At 35.2% G+C, this 20,944-nt stretch overlaps 3 protein-coding genes across 6 annotated transcripts in view; 1 reads left to right on the top strand and 2 right to left on the bottom strand.

The window, feature by feature from the left end:
• Positions 1-712, bottom strand: part of jmjd1ca (jumonji domain containing 1Ca) — a 65,107-nt gene extending 64,395 nt beyond the window's left edge. For both annotated transcript variants that reach the window (XM_067366827.1, XM_067366826.1), the window contains exon 1: positions 364-712. In XM_067366827.1, coding sequence (XP_067222928.1) covers positions 364-495 — 132 coding nt within the window. In that variant the 5' untranslated portion in view covers positions 496-712. The remainder of the gene's footprint in view (positions 1-363) is intronic.
• A 4,526-nt stretch (positions 713-5,238) lies between these two features.
• On the top strand, positions 5,239-9,090 carry LOC137006861 (dr1-associated corepressor). Of its 2 annotated transcripts, XM_067367988.1 has the most exons (7): positions 5,239-5,366; positions 5,479-5,551; positions 7,154-7,247; positions 7,338-7,451; positions 8,064-8,166; positions 8,256-8,313; positions 8,403-9,090. In XM_067367988.1, exons 1-6 carry the CDS (start codon positions 5,325-5,327, stop codon positions 8,295-8,297), a joined length of 468 nt encoding a protein of 155 aa, XP_067224089.1. In that variant the 5' UTR covers positions 5,239-5,324; the 3' UTR covers positions 8,298-8,313; positions 8,403-9,090. The 2 variants fall into 2 exon arrangements, with proteins under 2 accessions (XP_067224089.1, XP_067224088.1); XM_067367987.1 differs by having other exon boundaries at positions 5,240-5,551.
• On the bottom strand, positions 9,075-17,485 carry ahsa1b (AHA1, activator of heat shock protein ATPase homolog 1b). 2 transcript variants are annotated; one of them, XM_067367986.1, is made up of 10 exons: positions 17,275-17,485; positions 15,359-15,549; positions 13,748-13,830; positions 12,105-12,222; positions 11,944-12,032; positions 11,241-11,369; positions 10,995-11,096; positions 10,801-10,852; positions 9,990-10,107; positions 9,075-9,616 (listed from the first exon to the last, which is right to left on the bottom strand). In XM_067367986.1, exons 1-10 carry the CDS (start codon positions 17,352-17,354, stop codon positions 9,604-9,606), a joined length of 975 nt encoding a protein of 324 aa, XP_067224087.1. In that variant the 5' UTR covers positions 17,355-17,485; the 3' UTR covers positions 9,075-9,603. The 2 variants fall into 2 exon arrangements, with proteins under 2 accessions (XP_067224087.1, XP_067224086.1); XM_067367985.1 differs by having other exon boundaries at positions 9,084-10,107.
• Positions 17,486-20,944: the final 3,459 nt, after the last annotated feature.

Consider the following 20,944-nt stretch of genomic DNA (forward strand, 5'->3'; position numbering starts at 1 on the left):
GTGCAGTAAACTGTCTCACAACAGCTGATTAGTCTGAGTGAAGCCCCGCTGAGCTATGACCACACACACACACACACACACACACACACACACACAGTTGTTTTCTCTATCATAGTAACACGCCCAGCCTTCGACTCATAGTAAAAAGCCGCCTGAATGTTTGTTGGCTAAACAACTGACAGAAACCAATGTACAAGCTTTCAAAACAAACAACTTTCGCTGTCATATTAGTAGTTCCGTCAAACTTTTTTTCTAGCAAACAAGCGAAAGGCAATTTGTAGAAGCTACTTCAACTGAAAAAGGTTCAAAATGAAGCGTAATTTCAAAAGTTTTCCTAAATGAGAGTAGTGAGGTAAGTTTTACCGTCAGCGCAGGCGAGTCAGTGATCGCGCGGATGACTCCGGCTCTCCAGCTCCAGCGCGAGACACTCGCGAGCTCCAACGGCTCTCCGCCGCTCACGCACAGGCAGCGCTTCCCCACCAGCTCCACCGCCATAGTCTCGCAAAAAGTGCGAGAAATGTCCGCGGACAACAAACAAACTTCCTCCTACTGTGTGCTACGGTGTTGACACATTATTAAATTATGGTGATTAAAAGAATATTCTTGTGTGTTTGAGTACAGGGGGGTTAAATTCCCTGCGTACGTTCTCTAGCGAACGCTGATGTCTCTCTGCGCCGAGAAACTGATTTACACTGGGAGTAGTAACAGTCATTATGGCTCCCTCTCACTAACTCTCTCTCTCTCTCTCTCTCTCTCTCACTCACTCACACGTGGTATTCATCCGCCCCTGTTAAAAGCACACAGGACTATCAAACCGCAGAGAGCAGATTTGTCCGTCCGCCAGACTTGAGTTCGCTCCTCTTTTGAAGGTACTGCCACAGACTACAGAAAAGTAGTCCCTCCTCATCTGCGTTTATATCCTGCACTTGAACTTCTTAATCATATTTTAAAATTACAGCTGGCTTTGATTATTTGGCTTTATCAGAAACTGCAGCTTTATAACAAAAATTACTATCTTTTTTATTAGCTACAGACAGTTTACCAAACTGTTTTGCTCGGAGAATGCAAATATTCACCAATACACCTGTATTATTTTTATCACCTGAATATTTTAATAACCTTATAGATAAGCGCTAAAATGTCACACACCATAAAAGGAGGTTATGCACTTCTGTATTCTGTAAAATACGTTGCATCGCTTCCCATTCAGGTATTTTGTATGTGCTTCAATAAAGGTGTAATGTGTAAAATTTGGGAGGATCTATTGACAGATATGCAATATAATATACATAACTATGTTTTGAGTGGTGTATAAAGACCATACATAATGAACTGTTATGTTTTTATTACCTTAGAATGAGCCATTTATATCTATATACACCACGAGTCCCCCCTCCATGTCAAGTAGTCATTTTGCGCCGGCATGTTTCTACAGCAGCCCTAAACGGACAAACAGAGTGCGTTTCATCACTTTGTTGTTGTTCTTCTAAATCGTTCGTGTTTTTAGAGGAAGTTTGCATCATCACTATGTTTAATATGCACAAAGAAGTAGTAGTAGTAGTCGTCTGGTTTATTAGAAGCAGAGAACGTTCTTTGATAGAAGTAAGAAGAAACCTCATTGCTTGACTGGCTAACGTACTCTCTGCTCGACAACGACGGGCTGACGACATATATGACTTGTGTCGGCCAGACGGCCACCGTAGCTTCGAAAGGGAGGAGTGAGCTGCTGTTGGTTGAAGTTTGCAACCTCACTGCTGGATGCCACTAAAATTTACACACTGCACCTTTAAATACGGAGCCGTTTTACTCAAGATCAGATTTGGGCTACTTTTAACAACATTGCAGAGGGCCGTTTTTCATGTCCGTGGGTTGAAGCGACCCCACATAACATGATATTTAGCCTCTGGAATGTGAATTTTACTAGGGGAACACAGCCAAAAACGTGGATATTTCCTCCCGAAATTTGTTGTGAAAACCTGGCAACCCTGCTCAAGATAGATATTTAAAATGTTAAAAAATGTTTACATTTTTAAATTTACAATTTTTTCTTCTTCTCACTTACATTCTACAACAAAACTCCATATATTGCTGTCAGTTCGTGTTGCTGTTAAAACTTTTTTTGACAAGCGGATGTGATAAGATCGACATGTTTTCCTATTTGTTCATGTGACGTTTATGTGAGGTTTTCACAACAAAACCCGCCCAGTTGCTTCTCAAAGCTTGCCCAAAACTAGCCCAATCGCATTTCAGGGGGTTCCCGTGGTAAAAAAATGTGTTCTGGGGGGTAAAATCTGCGTTTTTGGCCGGCTCCCCTGGTAAAATTCACCTTTCAGGTGTTAAATATCAAGGTTTTTGAAAAACAATCCGCGGCAACAGTGTAAAAGTTGCCCGATTCCGTGGGAAAACCACAGACTTGGCAACACTGTTCAACATAAAGCCTATAAGCCTATGGCCTGGTTTCACAGACCGGGCTTAGACTAAGCCAGGACTAGGCCTTAGTTAAATTAGGACATAAGTAGCTTTTATAAATGTACCCTAGAAAAAACATCACTAGTGTGCATCTTGAGACCAAAGAATGGCACATATTTGAATAAATGTCAATTCAAGTTGCCATCAGTTAAGACAGCTCAGCATTTTAGTCTACGTTTAAGCCTTGTCTGTGAATCCGGGCATATATGTACATATATTTTTAGGTAGTTTATCGAAAAATAAATAAATAAAAATAAAAAATTCCCTTGAGAATGCCAAATTTAAAATCTGGTAAACTGCAATCTAATTTCATTCACCTTACAGATGTGTTTTATTCTAAAGCAGTCTAATATTTTGTTCTGTAATTTGATCTGCCATCTGTTGGGTATATTCCTCTGTACAATGTTGCTGAAAGCTGGTGTTAGTGGTTAATTCTGTATCAGATGATTGTAGTGTATACTCAGACTGGTTGATGTCATTGGGCATGACTGGTGTGGTCATGTGAATGGTAAAAATAAACTGACTTACGCAAGTATTTGTGTGTTAACAATGAGGAAACTATTTTTCTTAATGTCAATACACTCTGGAAACAGCTTAAATCGTATGACATGTAACCTTCTAAGTTTTTGAATGTTTAGGAAATTAAACTGTCCCTTGACAGAGAGGAAATCCCATCAAGAAATTATAATTTGTCTGTCCTGCATGTGCATAGAGGAGACCACATGGAATTTGGAAGTAGGCCTGCCTACAAAAAGTGTACCAGACAAAACACCATTTTAAACAGCTGTGGTTATTCTGCCACCTGCTGGTTATAAGTTGCGCTGCATGACTTGACTTGTTCAAATGGCGTGACGGAGTAGTTTTTCAGTGGGTCCAAAACTATTTTAAAATGACATTGCATTAGATAACAAAATATTAAACCAACTGGGATCTGGCATCTGCCCTTTTTGTAGTTACTTAACCAACAGGTCTCAAAGTGACCTTTAGTGGATGAATGACATTCCCATCAAGTTCACACGACATGATACTTTTTTGGACCACTCTTTGATGTCTTGAACCTTCAGAGAGAACATTCAGAAATAACTTTTTCATAACTTAATGGGAACGAAAGCAAAACGTTCCGAATATTTTTGCTAGATGGTTAGCAGGTTCGTCAATAATAAGTCACCAATTGATTGATCAAACGTATCTCAGGGCAGAATAACGCAAATACTAATCAATAAAAGTGCAAAAACGAACAAAACATAACCAACAGGGGTCCATTTTGTGCACATGTCACTTTTTTTTTCACTTGTTTGAATCTGTTTAATCGCCCACAAAAATACGAGTCACCTTCACTGGCAAGTAAAAAAGTATTTTCAAGAACTTTACATTATACATCATCAAATGTTTTAGAGAAAATAACAAAAAACTGTGTGTCGCCTCAAGGCAACATTGTACTATAATGGAATTGCAAAAGGTCATGCAGGCATAATAGGTTTGAATACAAATGTATTATATTTGTGAGGAAAAGAGTTAGAATTATCTAAATATTTTTGCATTTTCACATGATTTTGTAATGCACTTATAAAAATAGTAATTCACATACTATATCTGAATATATTATGGTCTGCACATTTTCTATAGCACTTAAAAAAGGTATAAAACACAGGTAGCAGTGCCAGTTGATGAGGATGAGGGGTCATACTGTGATGAGGAAGATGAGGTCATAGTGAAAATCTGTCAGGGAGACAGTGAGGGTGAGAGCAAAGATGGAGATGAGGATAAAGATGGATATTATAACTTGATATAATAACATACAAATATGATGGTTTGGCAATACTTGTTTTCCACTATGGTACAATGTTGCCTGAGGGCAACAGCTGGATATAAAATGTTACTTTTTATTAAATATGAAACTTTTAATACATTAAAAACTGGATAAATTTGTTTGTTCAAATGTTTAGTTAAAGAAATTGATGTTTTCAATACATATATTTCTTTTTTGTACATGAAAATGCCAAATGTTTACATTTTTCCATTGTGGTACAATGTTGCCTCGAGGCAACATACTTATAAAAAAATAAATTAAAAAATTATGAAAATGTTTATTGATTTTGTTAAAGTGTCCAATAATTTTAAGCAGGAAAAACAACACAATGTTTTTTTTTCATCATTAATATTGCGTACTATAGAGGGTTCATCATCATCGTAAATCTTGCAAAGTTTTGCAATATAAATATATATATATATATATATATATATATATATATATATATATATATATATATATATATATATATATATATGTATGTATTTATAACACTATAATTAGTATTACCTTTTCATCACATTACAAAAAAATAGTTAACGCTGAGGGTGTTTCTAATACAGCGGCTATGGGAGTGACGATAAAGTTGACATCTTTCTCTCTTCTGACTGCCGTTATCAATCTCTCTCTATTTTTTTTCTCTTTTTGAAAGTTATGAAAACACTGTTGTTGAGTTTTTCTTTTGCTATTTGAGAACATGTGAACACAAACAAATATATTTAATGTATTCTCTCATTCACTGCCATAGTATTTTACCCAGCTATCACGACTTCCGCTTCTGAGAAACCCGGAAATGTGAAAAGGCTTTATCAAGAATAATAAAATAAACACGTGGATGGAAAAAAAAAATGGTTTGAGGATTGTTTACAAATCTCATGCCGCACGTGACAGGGGCGTTTCCTTTGTGGAGCTCGACCCCCTTGTTTTTCCCCCCATTCATTTCTCATTCAGTACTTCCTGTGAAAGGTAAACAAATGGCGCTCCGCACTTTAAACCGTAAAATGTATAAAAATGTAAGCCGAATACAGATATTTAAGAGTTTAAAATGCCCGGACAGAAGAGAAAATATAATGTTCGCTTTCCACCCGTGAGTATTTCTGTATTTCGAAGTTTCTATGCTTTGTGAAGCCATCAACTCTGCTGCTTAGATGAGCGACACTGAACATCTCAACTCATCCTCCTGTTCTCCGCTTGGCCAGGGACGCATCAAGAAAATAATGCAAAAGGACACAGAGGTCGGGCGAATCGCTACAGCTGTACCAGTCCTCATATGTATCCTTTAAACGCTGAATGTTGACTATAAAATCATTTATAGTCAGGAGTCATTTGCCAGTTGAATCTTTTGAAACATGTAAACAACTCTCTATTGTTTTCTTTTGTTGTTGTTTTTTTTCTTAACGAAGGACCATTAAGAAATATCATATTTACGATAGTTAAAATTTAGTTTTGCATTATAACATTATTTTAATTACATGTAAATAGAGGTGTGAAGCTGACTCCAAAAGAGTCGATTACTCAACTCCGACTATTCGGTTCTTTTGTTCTAACGACTCCTTAGTATCTATCTATGTATCTATGTATCTATCTATCTATCTATCTATCTATCTATCTATCTATCTATCTATCTATCTATCTATCTATCTATCTATCTATCTATCTATCTATTTGTCTATCTATCTATCTATTTGTCTATCTATCTATCTATCTATTTGTCTATCTGTCTATCTATCTGTCTATCTATCTGTCTGTCTATCTATCTATCTATCTATCTATCTATCTATCTATCTATGTGTCTATGTATCTATGTATGTATGTATGTATCTATCTATTTATCTATCTATGTATGTATCTATCTATCTATCTATTTATCTGTCTATCTATCTATGTATGTATGTATCTATCTAAGTATCTATCTATCTACGTATCTATGTCTATCTATCTATGTATCTATGTCTATCTATCTATGTATCTATGTCTATCTATCTATGTATCTATCTATCTATGTATCTATCTATGTATGTATCTATCTATCTATCTATTTATCTGTCTATCTATCTATGTATGTATGTATCTAAGTATCTATCTATGTATCTATGTCTATCTATCTATGTATCTATGTCTATCTATGTATCTATCTATGTATCTATCTATGTATCTATCTATCTATCTATCTATCTATCTATCTATCTATCTATCTATCTATCTATCTATCTATCTATCTATCTATCTATGTATCTATGTCTATCTATCTATCTATGTATCTATGTATCTATGTCTATCTATGTCTATCTATGTCTATCTATGTCTATCTACGTATATGTATCTATGTATATCTATCTATGTATCTATCTATGTATCTATCTATCTATCTATCTATCTATGTATCTATGTCTATCTATGTATATCTATCTATCTATCTATCTATCTATCTATCTATCTATCTATCTATCTATGTCTGTCTATCTATGTATCTATGTCTATCTATGTCTATCTATGTATATCTATCTATCTATGTATCTATCTATGTATCTCTCTATCTATGTATCTATCTATGTATCTATCTATCTATCTATGTATCTATCTATCTATCTATCTATCTATCTATCTATGTATCTATGTCTATCTATGTATATCTATCTATCTATCTATCTATCTATGTATCTATCTATGTATCTATCTATCTATCTATCTATGTATCTATCTATCTATCTATCTATCTATCTATCTAATTATCTATGTCTATCTATGTATCTATGTCTATCTATCTATCTATCTATCTATCTATCTATCTATCTATCTATCTATCTACATATTTTAGACTACATTATCACAATTCCTTCATATTACTGTTAAGTTCCATAACTGCACATTTAGCTAAAGCTTTAGAAATGTTCCTCAGGTCTCTTCTCAGCATGACCTGTAAAATAACCCAATCCAGAAACAGCAGAGTGATGTCCATCAATCACATGTGAGGTTCAAAATAGCCTCCTGTCTTAAATAACCATTCTCATGTATTGTACACTATTATACGAGTCCATCTCTTGTATAATCTTTGCAGGAAACAGTGCATTCATTCAGAGAGGTTGTTTGACTTCCTGAAGGATTTGGCAGATCAGGCCTCCACTGCGTCAACATCAGAGTGCAAAAATAAGGGCAAATGGCAGTCACTCGGGTACAGTACAATTAAATAAAATGTCCAGGTGCCCAGCAAATAAATAATAGTCCAGGGGTGTCCAATCCTGTCCTTGGAGATCTACCTCCTTCAACCCTGATCACAAAATTAAGATCCTTGATAATTACAGACAGTGTGTTGGATCAGGGTTAGATCTGAACTCTACAGGAACAGCATTGGGCATCCCTCCATAGTCCATACAAGCAATCGATGACTGCGTCCAAAATCACATACACTCTTGAATAGGTACTTATTTTGAACTAGTTACTTCGCGGCCGCTAAAAAGGTACATTCTATATAGTATGAGTGTGTAGTATGGATGTAATCCAGATGTACTACATTCACCATGCTTTCATTATCATGTGACCTACCAGTGTCAGTTACTTCATGTCACTGCCATTCACAACTCCTCTCCCATGGCCTCATGGGATAGTAAAGTGCCCATTGTATGCACACTTAAGAATCTCTGGAAGAAGTAGGTCATCCGGGTACTTTTTGCTTTTATGAGTGCTGTGAATTCGGACAAACTTCTTTTGTGATATTCACCTACTATATAGTAGGGATGTTTGCAATTTCGGATGCAGCTATTGTAATGAAATGATTTTCCTTTAGGAAACGGTGGAAAAGTGTGTCTATCAAAGCCAGGTCACCTGAGAGGGAGGAGCCACCCCAAAAAGAAACCAATGATGTGGTCATCAACAGTGATTCATCCAGTGTAAGTGACTTTAATATTTTATTGACATAAGGTTAAGAACTTTGATGAGAGATATTTGTGACTGTCTTCATTCTTTTTTTCTTTATCAGGAGTCTGAGCTGTTCATCTGCTTGGAAACACATTCACCTTAAGCGGGCTTCTGATAAGGTGAGATTCATTGTGATAAGTTCATGTGTGTAACTAACATTTTAACTTATCAATCCACTGTTTAATCTTCCATTTTATTCTTATTTAAGTTTCGCAAGATGCAACAATCTCTCACTGAAAACTGCAGTGTTATTTTTGAAGACTCTACATCTTTTGGGGGGTAGCTATTCTTAGCATCTGACACAAATATTTAATTTTTAATTTGTGAAATTGCTCTGTTGTGGTATTATGACCATGAAATTAATTCTATATTTTTTGTTTAAGTTTTCCAGGGAGTTTTAAATTCCCAATAGGGAAGAAAATCCTTTGTTTATTATATAACAGAGATTTTGTGATAGTGAGCAGCTCCACAATTTTTTTTTTTTCAGTTGGATTCATAATTAAAACTGTAGTTTGAACTGTCTAATGTTTATAACATGATTCTCTAAGCTGTGACTTATGTGATATAATATTTATAGATAAAGGTAAATATTTTCTTTTTCTTTCATCTTTAAATGTAAGTCACTGGTTTTGTTAACCATTAATTATCCACAGTAGATTGCAGGGTTCTTTAAGCGGCATATTGTATATTTGTATTTTATAGTGAATATTCTATAAAGTATGTTTTAAGATGGCGATATTACACAATATTGTATAAATATGCATTTTCTACTCTTATCCTAACTACTGTGATAACAAATGAGACAAGATGTAATAAAAAAAAGTTCAAAATCATCAAGAATCTATTAGAGTAATGCAAAATAATGGCTGAATAAAATATGAGGATGACGTTTTAAAGGTACTTTTATTTTAAGTAAATGATGCTCTTTGTATCGTCACAAAGTGTGATGCAGAAAATATACAAGAAAATAAATAAAACTCCAGAGGCTATAAACCTTTTTCTGAACCATAATTTGGGGAAATATATTCAACATTTTCTTCTGTTAGTTACTGAGTGACTTTAAATTGTGGTTTTCTTTTCAAGCATTTCAAACATATCAGAAGCTAAAATCATTGAAATACAGTACTTGCAGTAATACAAAGCAAATAGAAAAGCAGTGATCCAAGTTGTGCATTTGACATGATTTTCTTTTTAATATACTCTGTTTAACACATAAGAAACAGGCTTTCTGCACCTTGTTTTTCTTGATGAATATAAATGGAGCAAAATCATGTACATGAATAATACCATTTCCATCAGAAAGAAACATTAAGTGGTCTGAAATATCTCTTTATTGTTCCTCCAAACCATCACGAAGATCCAATTTTCATAACTCTGACAAAAGCCGCCCAGTGCATAAAAGGCACCATTCAACCCTGTGACCTTTGACAGAACAGGAGAGGAGTGCCATCAGAGAGTTACCATGCTAAAACAATTATATTACACACATACAGATATTTCATATGACCCAAGTCTCCCTTCTTTAGCACTCTTTCATCTCTTTTCAATTTCTTTTTCTTTATTTACTGTAAACATCAAAATCATCCAAATAAAAAAGCGTGATAATGGACCAATGTGATGCCTGCCGTTCAGTAGAGTCACTTTCAGAGCCTTCTCTTATTTGTAGGTGGAGCGAAATGAAAAATAAAAACAATACAACAAAGGAAAGAGCCAAAAAACCGTGGCTGCTACATCCTAGGCTCAGCAGAGTCGTGCGCCGTAGCCAAATGTCTGTTTAATAGCGTGGCAGTAATACCTCTGCCAGCCATCTCGTGTTCGTTCCTCTTCACTCTCAGGAACCGCCCGACATTCAATCTTTAACTCAGTCTCATTACCCTTGTCTATGAAAGTCAATGTCACCGTCGCATAGTGCTCTGAAATGAAAAGGACAGACAGCGAAGGTGAACAATGTGCCGAGACAATCCGCTAGACATTTCTCAAAGTCAACTGTCACACGGTAAAAGAGAGAGCCAATAAATATATTTATGATGTAGCATGCATTAGAAACAACAACATGGAATTTCAGACTCAAATGGTAAGAATTACTTCTTCAGCCATAGAGTAAACTATACTACCTCTCAAAAGTTTGGGGTCGGTAAGATTTTAGCATTTATATGATAAAAAAATACAGTAAAATATTATGTTACGTTTTAAAATATTACAATTATAAAACAGCTGGTTTCTATTGTAATATCTTTCAAAATGTAATTTATTCCTGTAATGCAAAGCTGATTTTTCAGCATCATTACTCCAGTCTTCAGTGTCACACTATCCTTCAGAAATCATTCTAATATGCGGATTTGCTGCTCAAGAAACATGACTTATTATTATCAATGTTGAAAACAACATTTCCAGTATTCAGTCCATTCTTCTACACTAAGAGCTCATTTGTTGATTGGGATCTGACGCTCTTAGATCTGACGCTTACATCCTTATTATAGCAACCAATGTAGATATACCAGATACTGAATAGACAATCTAAACAAATGTATCTGATTTCCTAACTAGCAATATGCAAGTCTGGACAGTCAATTGTCTGAGGTGTGAACAAAGCTGGTTTAACTTACCACAAGGCCATGAGTTGAACCTCCATTTCATGACTATCTTCTGCTCAGGTACCTGTTAAACCCACAGTACATGTTTTCAGAAACCAAATCATAATCCAGTCATCACTGAATGTACTTTTATCAGAGCTGTTTATTTACAGTAGAGCATATCCTGTAATTCTTATGCTTTATGTAACTGGAAACTGAAGTCTCACCAGCTCCTGAAACTCTCCATTCACATTTCCGTCCAAAAGGCGAAACTTCCCACCTTTTTCAGCTTCAACCATGGCGCCACTGCGTGTGAAAGCCTGAACCAACTGTAACACACAATTTAACATTCCTTTCACACAAATGCAATCACTAATGAGAAATAATTCAATAAGAGCCCAGAGAGTATCACTATATTTGAGATGCTGTAGCAACTAATGGCCTGTCAGCTGTGGTGGTGACACAAGACTCACCTCCTGATTGAGAAACACCCTGTAAAGCTCTTCTGGTGAGGTGAGGAAAGTGTCCTTTAATGAAAACTTGCAGGTGGGGATTTTTACCCCTGTGTTGGAAGGAGGAGGAGCGGCGCTACATGAGCCAATCTAAAAAACACACAAACGATGAGTTTGAACCAATGGATCTGATGAATTAAAGGGTTAGTTCACCCAAAAATGAAATTTCTGTCATTAATTACTTCAGAACACAAATTAAGACATTTTAAATTAAATCCAAGGGTTTCTGAACCACACATAGGCAGCAACGTCATTGCAACCTTTGAAAGGTAGTAAAGACATTGTATATATTGTTGATATATTCTAGTGTATATATCTATGGAACCACTATAGTTAGTAACCATTTAAAATAACAACAAAACTAAATGGTATTTACAAAATTACAACTTTACACATTATGAAAAAAATATATATGAGAACATATGATACTGTATTAATTTTTATATACATTATTCTAATTGCATTTAATATTTTATGTTCACAAACTGTGAATATACAGATAATTTGTGTATTTCATCCACCACTGCTTTTTTGCAGATGCCACTTGTTTTAGATATTTTGCATTCTCATCCATGTGGCATAAGTGGTGTTCACATACTTTTTGGGACCCCTGGATAGCACACACATCGATTTTTGAAGAAAATCAAGACCCTTTAAGGCTCACCTGAGTTTTGCTCGTCTTAGTTGTTGCCTGGGCTGTTTGCTGTTTTGTCACACCATTGGCTGTAGGCAGGATCATGCCCTGTGTGAACTCTACAACAGATAATAAGATTAAAGCAATCCACATCCAACACACAACACTTCCAACATCTCAGCGAGACGTACCTGTTTTAAGGAACCCCACATAGCTGGCCAGTGCTGTGCGAATTTTATCAGCTCCCTCCTTCCTCATCAGAGAAAGCAGCGCCGTCTCAGGCTCATCTTTACAAAGACTCACACTGATCTGTGTGACCCCGAAAAAAACACTTAATATCATCACTCACATAATCTATATACTCAGCATGGCTATTTAATAAATCACATCCAACATCAAAAATATATACTTTTGTTTCAGATACTTTAGATCAGGGCTTCTTAACCTTTTTGACTCCAAGGCCCCCCACTGTCCACAAGAATTTTCGAAGGCCTCATGACTTTTCCAGTTGTTTGTGATTTACTAAGGATTAAGGATAAGGATTTTTAAAAATATATATTTTTACTCACAATTTCTAATACTTTGGAGCTTGGCTTAACTAGAAAAACGTTCCGTCATTATAAAAGCGCGTCAATTTTATTTACATGACATTTCCAGGTCTAGAATTCAGACTTTTAAAATGAGGCTTCCTTCATATATCCAGGTTATCCAAGGAAATGGGAACACAGGTTCTTTAAAAACATCAAATGAATAAAAAAAAAAAAAAAAATCTTGATTTTAAATAATTTTACGTCATCTTGAGGCCCCTCTGGAAGTTTGCCTAAGCCCCCTAGTGGGCTCCGTCTCCTAATGGAGAACCACTGCTTTATATTCTCTAACACTTCAGTGTTCAAAGAGGCTATATGTAGAATTCAGAAACAATTGTGATTAGCGACACTGGTGGCCGTTAAGTGAACTGCAGCCAACAGCTTATTGCTTGAGCTAGTATGTGTGCAGACGTAACGTACAAGAGACTTAATATGATTCAATGCCCTGATATACTCATTGCGAAGTTCTTTTTCTTCTTTGATTAATGTAAAAAAGGTGGGAAATACCTCTGGAGCAATATATTAGCAAACATCTCAAAGCAGTCCACACTGCTAAGAGCAATGTTTAAATTAATATTTAAATATGTGCTGCACTTTCCTCTTAATTAAATAAATACACAACAAAAATGAGCAAAAAAGCAGCAGTTAAGAAAGCATTTGATCACAGAGACGTGGGATATGTTTGCACCAGCTCTGCAATTCACCAGCATCATGTTGACAGATGAGGTAGTTAAAATTACATTTATGATTGTTTGATTTATAAAGTATATTTGAGACTATATGTATAGACTATATAGATCTACCTATGTGAAAGTATAGTTTGAATAAATCCCTTTTTTCTTTGCATGACACAATGACATTACAGTACGGAATGACTCTTTCGGCATTATCCTGAACACTGTATAAGTATTCATTTAGGGGCTCTCAGTGGCGCGTAAATATCACATTCTTTTGATTTTTCCCTGCAAAAACATCCCAAGTCCTTCACATAAAAATCAAACACAAAAAAAAAAATTACAGGCTTTCACAGACAACCTAGGAAGTCAGGGAAGGTTGTATTTTAGATTTCATTACAAGCCGCTCACACAATGGCAATAAAAAAGCGATTAATACATAAATTCTTACATATAGCCCCTTTAAATAAATTGACAATGTTAACAATACACTGCTACAGTAGTCTTCTGTAAAATCTTCAGCCTGGTGATGCTACGGTATATATAAAATGCAATGTGAATAAGTTTACTTACATCAAGGTCGTCCATGTCATTTTCATCTGAAAGGTTTGGAACTTCAATGTTCCCCTTGTATTTGATGCCTGATTTTGATGTCCCTGTACAAACACAGACAGCCCAAATCATGTACATGAATATTAAAGCCAAGTCCCTGGTGTATTTATTTACACCAGGTATGAATATCATTCTGAATTTTAATACTGCATTTAAATTGACTGTTATTTCTGGCTATATTCTAATAAAGAAATATTTATATAAGGTCATTATATCATTGTTAAAACAACATCTAATGGTGGCCCAAGACTTTTGCACAGTACTGTGTATGTATATACAATAGGGTTGCACAGTGTACCGGTACTACGGTAGTACCACGATACTAAAGCTTCAAAATACTGGCAATGCCATTGTATTTTTTTAAACGGTAGTATCGTCAGTGCCGTAAGGAATGTTGTATGTGCGGCAGGTACACTTCAATTGAACATGCGTGCCTGCAAAAACATTACAGGAGACTGCCGTTGACTGTCTGCTGTGCCCTGCGTAGTAAATGCTCTGTAGAATTAGCGCCTTATTGTTTCCTGATGCTTCAGTTACTTTTACAATGAGATAAAGTTGCACTTGCCCATTGTTGTTCGCAGTGCATTTTATCTGGAGAAAGGGTCTGAAATTCACTTAATTAACATCATAAAATCTTTATATAAAAAATTAATTCTCACAGTTTTTCCGTTGCTCATTTGACCACTTCTGGAAAAGATTAAATAGTTTGTTTCTAGAAATGTCTTTGCGAACACGATTCAGACAAATGCAATTCCATTCATCAATAAGCTATAGCGGGTTTGCACTCGGTTCTTATCAGTCATATCAATCGTGATTTTATAATTATAAATGTATTATATGTTTCAATATACATACTGCTCTCCAGTCAGGGTTAGATATTTCAAGATAGGCTGGCAAAAATGCTCCTGATAGTTCGTGACATGAGCAAGAGCGCTGTTTTTGTTGTTTCTAAATGAATCTGTTTTTGAACAATTTGTGCGAATCACTGACTCACTAATCCATTCATTAAGACAGTCATTTGCTTCGTTCCTGAATGAATCAGCCGTTTTGAACGAATCGGTTGAATGATTCATTGACTTATTCATTAACACTTGCTGCCACCTGCTGGCGATTTTAGTCTCCCATCTAAAAGTAGGCCTATTCTATTATTTTTTACCATCTAAAAGTAGGTCTATCAATTTTTTCCGCCAGCATTTTTATTTCTATATTCAGATTTTTATATTTGAAACATTAATATCATAACACTATTTATGAAATTGTAATTGAAGTGTAAATGCATAAATGCTACATTGTAATGTCAGTTGATACAGCTTCTCTGCAGTGCTAACATGAATTTTGTTTACAATGATTCATTTGATTAGTAATAAAAGTCTATTATTCATTCTCATTAATGAAGTATTCTGAGAAAAATCTGGTCTGTTTTCATGTTTTTATGAAAGTTTGGTTCATTTTGTATACTGCATGGTATCGCGATACTACTTGGTATCATGATACTTCAGCTGGTATAGTATCGTAAGACATTTTTATGGTATCGTGACAACCCTAATATACAGTACATGCATATTTCCTCACCTGTCCAGGCAGCCTTCAGATTCCACTCATAAAAGAATATAAGCTTCCCTTTGCGATTATTTATGGATGCTTCTCCCTCCACCTTGCTGACCTCTGTGACCTCACACTTTCCTTCTTCACTCTCCACACACAATCCCATGAGCAGTTCCTTCAGCTTCTCTGATGACCAATTTGTGGCGTCCCTCTCCGTCCTGGTAATAAAGCACATCCACTGATATTACACCCTTATTTTGCAAGGCTCAATGCTACATTTTTTCCCCTACTGGTCCAATTTGCCCAGTGGTTCAGATTTTTACTCACCCTGGCAAAATTTTCACTTGTCCCAGTTTTCTATGACTTAATCACTAACCAGTTGTTTGTGGTTACTGTACACAGTAGGCCTGTCACGATAACTACTTTTTGTTGTGCGATATATTGTTTCAGAAATAATTGCGATAAACAATATTATTGTCATTTTAAGACCATTTTATGCCACTGAATATATAATCATAATATAACAGCATAATTATGCAAGTAGGCTACACACTTTCAAATGACAACAACCATTTAATTATTTTTAGATCATGGAAATGAAAGATCAAAAAATGTAATATCTAAAACTTGAATAAATGGTAAATATTCTCAATAAAGTAATGGTGCACTACTGTTGAAAACACAGATTACACTGTGACTGGCAAAATGTTGGTGACATTCATTACCATGTAAACATAATGGGTGATATATTGCATCACCAAAAATGACTGAGGTCAGATACATATATTGCACGATAAGTTGATATATTGATTATTGCAACAGGCCTAGTATACAGACTTAGATAAAAAGATATAAAATATAATAAATATTCTATCTATACAGGTCACTGATGTAGATTTCCATTTGTTATGCATCAGTTAGAATTCATAGATTAGATTACTGGGCTATATTTGTGTACAAAAGTCCCCAAGAACACAAAAATGTCCTGAGATCGACATCCATTCAATGGGGAAACTGTTTAATGAGCAATTACGTAACAGTGTTGTGTTGAGATTCGCCTGTTCTTGAGAGGTCTTTTAAACAAATGAGATTTATATGAGGAGGAGGAAACAATGGAGTTTGAAACTCACTGTATGTCATTTCCATGTACTGAACTCTTGTTATTTGACTATGCCAAGATACAATCAATTTTTAATTCGAGGGCACCTTTAAAAAAAAAATCACAATAATAATATTTATTTCCAGATTTCCAGACTGTGGAACCCTGAGAATTGTTCTTGACAAAACCTTGCTTCAATGTGACTGTCTTGTTGAATGGCATTTCCTGATGAGACCATGGTTGAAACTAGGATCTACAGTATTTAAAAGCCATTTAAATGGCCAAGAAATTGTAAGGTAATGGTAATGCGTCAGATTCATCTAGACACCTTCATAAGCAGTGTTAACCTAATTAACCACCCACTTTAACATTTAACTAGCTCTACGAGAACTGAGAGCATCTCTTCCTCAGTGTTATTCAACGTCCACGCTGCCTTCCGCTTATGAAGCCGAGACACTACAAGAGCAGAACCGAAGCGACTTGTCAGACAACAACAGCTGACAACCCAAGAAATAAAGAGTAAAAACTAAATTTCGTCAAATTATAAAAATATATCGACAAAAAAGCCGTCGCGTGAAGGATGCGGTGAAAGCATGGCATGAATAAACTTGTGGCTAATGGTCCACTAGCCAGACATCAGAATAAACACCAAAACAACAACTAACTTAGAACCTTCTCTGTGGCAGGGAGCTGTTCCAATGCCAAAACTATATTTTCTTCGGTTGAGAGTCTTTGTGAGGCAGTTGGTTGAAAGAAGACAGCTCGGGTCAGTGGCGAGTGTTCTTTAGCATGTTAGCATCAAGATGGCTTAAGTAAGTGAGCAAATGTGCCGGCTGACTCTCACCAGTGCCAGTTGTTGACGTTTGTAGCATCCGCTCTCTCCTCCACGATCCAGCGAGGGTCTCCTTCTCCCCACTTCGCCATACTGATTTAATACAGCTGTTCTGAATCTTGAATTAATTAAAATGTGGAGCTTGGCAGAATGTGTCTGACACGAGTGAGCTCTCGCTTCTGGAATCCTCTCGACTGCTGCCTCTGGTTTTGTTGCCCGTAGAAATTACTGGAAACGGAAGTCGCGCGCAAAGCAGTCCGTGCTAAACACAAGGCTGTTTGGAGATGATTCCGCGTCAACATGTTACAGGTGAGCTAATTCTGTTTGTTTGGTATTATATTAATAGTTTTTTAAAAAAACATAAATGATGGCAGTAGCATTGACCGAAAAAAATTATATTTTGAAATATTAAAAATCGTAGCTTCCTCGGAATGAGATGACACTTTTTGACTTTTGTCGCATTAGCAATAAATCAAGGACATGATTCGTATATGTTAAAAAAAGAAAGAAAGAAAGAAAAAAAAAAAAAAAAGTCACACTTACCTTCTTCGCGGTCAAAAATGACCGACATAGGAAATTAATGGGAAATACGAAAAAAATACGAAAACTCAGAGAATCTTTTGTTGGTACAAACTACAAATCAGCCGCTGTTCAGGAAAAAAGTGCACAGCAACGAAGGGGTGACACTCCTAAATGCCAAGAGAGCAAAATAGACACTAGCACGACTATAACACAGAGCAAGTTTATGCACATGTGTGAATAAAAAAAATAAAAACAATGAACAGCAAGAAAGAGGTTACACTCAAAAACATCGAGAATACAAAAGGGTAACACACATACACTTACACACATTCACAGACTCACAACACACCATTATACACACACAAATGACCTGGAGTGGCTGTAAGAATATGGTAAAATTGAGCCAAAACTCAAATAAGAGGTTGAAATCAGATCAGACACGGATTTATTAAGCTGTAATAAAACATACTGGTTATATTTTTTTATTAAATTTAATGTTATGTGTAACAAAATGCCCTCCTCTGTGTTCAGGTTTGACTATACAAAAAAAAAAAAAAAAAACTAAACCTTGACAAATTTAACCAAAACCAAATCCAAATTTAAAACTTAATAAAAATAAGTATTTGTCTAAAAACCACTAGAGAATTTATAAGCCATTTTATATAGAACTCTGTAGGAATCCAGTGGTTACACCATTGCATTACAAAAGTTTTTCTTTTTTTTTTTTACCCCCACCAGATGGCACTAATCTAATCTACCTTCAAAAATTGGATTTTAAATGCCTTGTCTCTACTTTAAAGGTGCCCTAGAACCAAAAATTGAATTTACCTTTGCATAGTTAAATAACAAGAGTTCAGTACATGGAAATGACATACAGTGAGTCTCAAACTCCATTGTTTCCTCCTTCTTATACAAATCTCATTTGTTTAAAAGACCTCCGAAGAACAGGAAAATCTCAACATAACACCGACTGTTATGTAACAGTCGGGATCATTAATATGTATGACCCCAATATTTGCATATGCCAGCTCATGTTCAAGGCATTACACAAGGGCAGCCAGTATTAATGTTTGGATTTGTGCACAGCTGAATCATCAGACTAGGTAAGCAAGCAAGAACAATAGCGAAAAATGGCAGATGGAGTGATAATAACTGACATGATCCATAATATCATGATATTTTTAGTGATATTTGTAAATTGTCTTTGTAAATGTTTCGTTAGCATGTTGCTAATGTACTGTTAAATGTGGTTAAAGTTACCATCGTTTCTTACTGTATTCATGGAGACAAGAGCCATCGCTATTTTCATTTTTAAACACTTGCAGTCTGTATAATTCATAAACATACATACATAAACTTCATTCTCTATAAATCTCTCCAACAGTGTGTAATGTTAGCTTTACCCACGGAGCACTATCAAACTCATTCAGAATCAAATGTAAACATCCAAATAAATACTATACTCACATGATCCGATGTATGCATGCAGCATGCGCGACGAACATCTTGTATAGATCCATTTGAGGGTTATATTAGCTGTGTGAACTTTGTAAATGCACTGTATTATAGTCGAGAGCTCGGAGGAGGGCAGGGAGTGCGCGATTTAAAGGTGCATAGTTAATGATGCCCCAAAATAGGCAGTTAAAAAAATTTATAAAAAAAAATCTATGGGGTATTTTGAGCTGAAACTTCACAGACACATTCAGGGGACACCTTAGACTTATATTACATCTTGTAAAAACTGGTTCTAGGGCAACTTTTAACATGGAATACTGCTTTAATTGAAAAATAATTAAAAATATATTAGAAAAAAAAGATTATTATTTTTTAAATGGGGGAAAAATAGTTAATAATAATTTTGTAAATTTTCCTGAAAAACAAAAAAGTTACATTTCAAGGATGAAATGTATATTTGAAATGTTAAATAGAGGTAGCTATAAGTAAGTGGCAGATTACTTGTCTGAAAATACAGACCTTATGCACTGAATTAACCTACATGGTGACGTCAACAGAAAAATGCATTCTGTGCAAGTGTAAATGTATTTAAGGAAAATCAGTTTAAAATAGGGCTGTCAAACGATTAATCACGATTAATCACATACAAACTAAAAGTTTAAGTTTGCCTAATATGTGGGTGTGCTGTGTGAAATTATTATGTGTATATATAAATACAAACACATCCATGTATATATTTGAGAAATGTTTACAAGTATATGTATTTATTTATATTTTTATATAATTTATATTATATATATAAATACATTTTTTGTACATAAATAACATATTTCTCTTAAATATATACATTAATTTGTGTGTATTTATATATACATATTATTTACACACATTACTCACACATATATTATGCAAACTCAAACGTTTATTTTGTATGTGATTAATCACGATTAATCGTTTGACAGCCCTAGTTTAAAAATCTAATTATTTACTACTACTTATTGCATTAATTAATTAAACATATCCGTCAGCTGCTGTTGATACATTTCAATTCTAATGTATGTTGATGTTTATCACGTTGGTTTAATGTTTAAATTAAATGTTAATTCTAGTGTGTGCAATGGTAAAAGGGTCATTATAGTTGCAATTAGAATGGAAATGAATTAGGCACAGACAAAAAGTTTTTGACTGAGGTGATTTTTGACCATTACGCCTATTATTAGTCATATGGATGTATCACAAATACATTTCGCATCTTTTTAATCTAAACAAAGTCATGTAAAAAGGTTATTTGTTAATTAAAAAAATAATACATAATAAATAATAAAACATCATTAACTGTTCAACTGTAACAAGTAGCCTGTTCTGACAGTAAACCACTATTGGCAGCACACAGATTTATAGATAACAGTTCTGTCATGAAGTTTGGCATAATTCACTAGAAGTACCAGAGATTTGTAACCCTCCTTTAGCCAAGTGGATGCTAACTGGCTAGTCTTTTGGCTATCATTAGCATCAATTCATGTGTAAATATGGTCATTACCTGAGCAATCTGCAGGGGGGTTGGGGGTGTGTGTGTGTGTGAATGGTTGCTGGTGGCTTGTTTGTATGTGTGGGGGAGGGAGGGCTGCTAAAAGCAGAGAACTTGATTGACCATGAGCCGGTTTCAGAAAGGAGGCACTGCAAAAAATGCTGTTCTTACTTAGAA

Source organism: Chanodichthys erythropterus, chromosome 18 (genome assembly GCF_024489055.1).
Source record: "Chanodichthys erythropterus isolate Z2021 chromosome 18, ASM2448905v1, whole genome shotgun sequence".
In the NCBI taxonomy this organism is placed as follows: Eukaryota; Metazoa; Chordata; class Actinopteri; order Cypriniformes; family Xenocyprididae; genus Chanodichthys; species Chanodichthys erythropterus.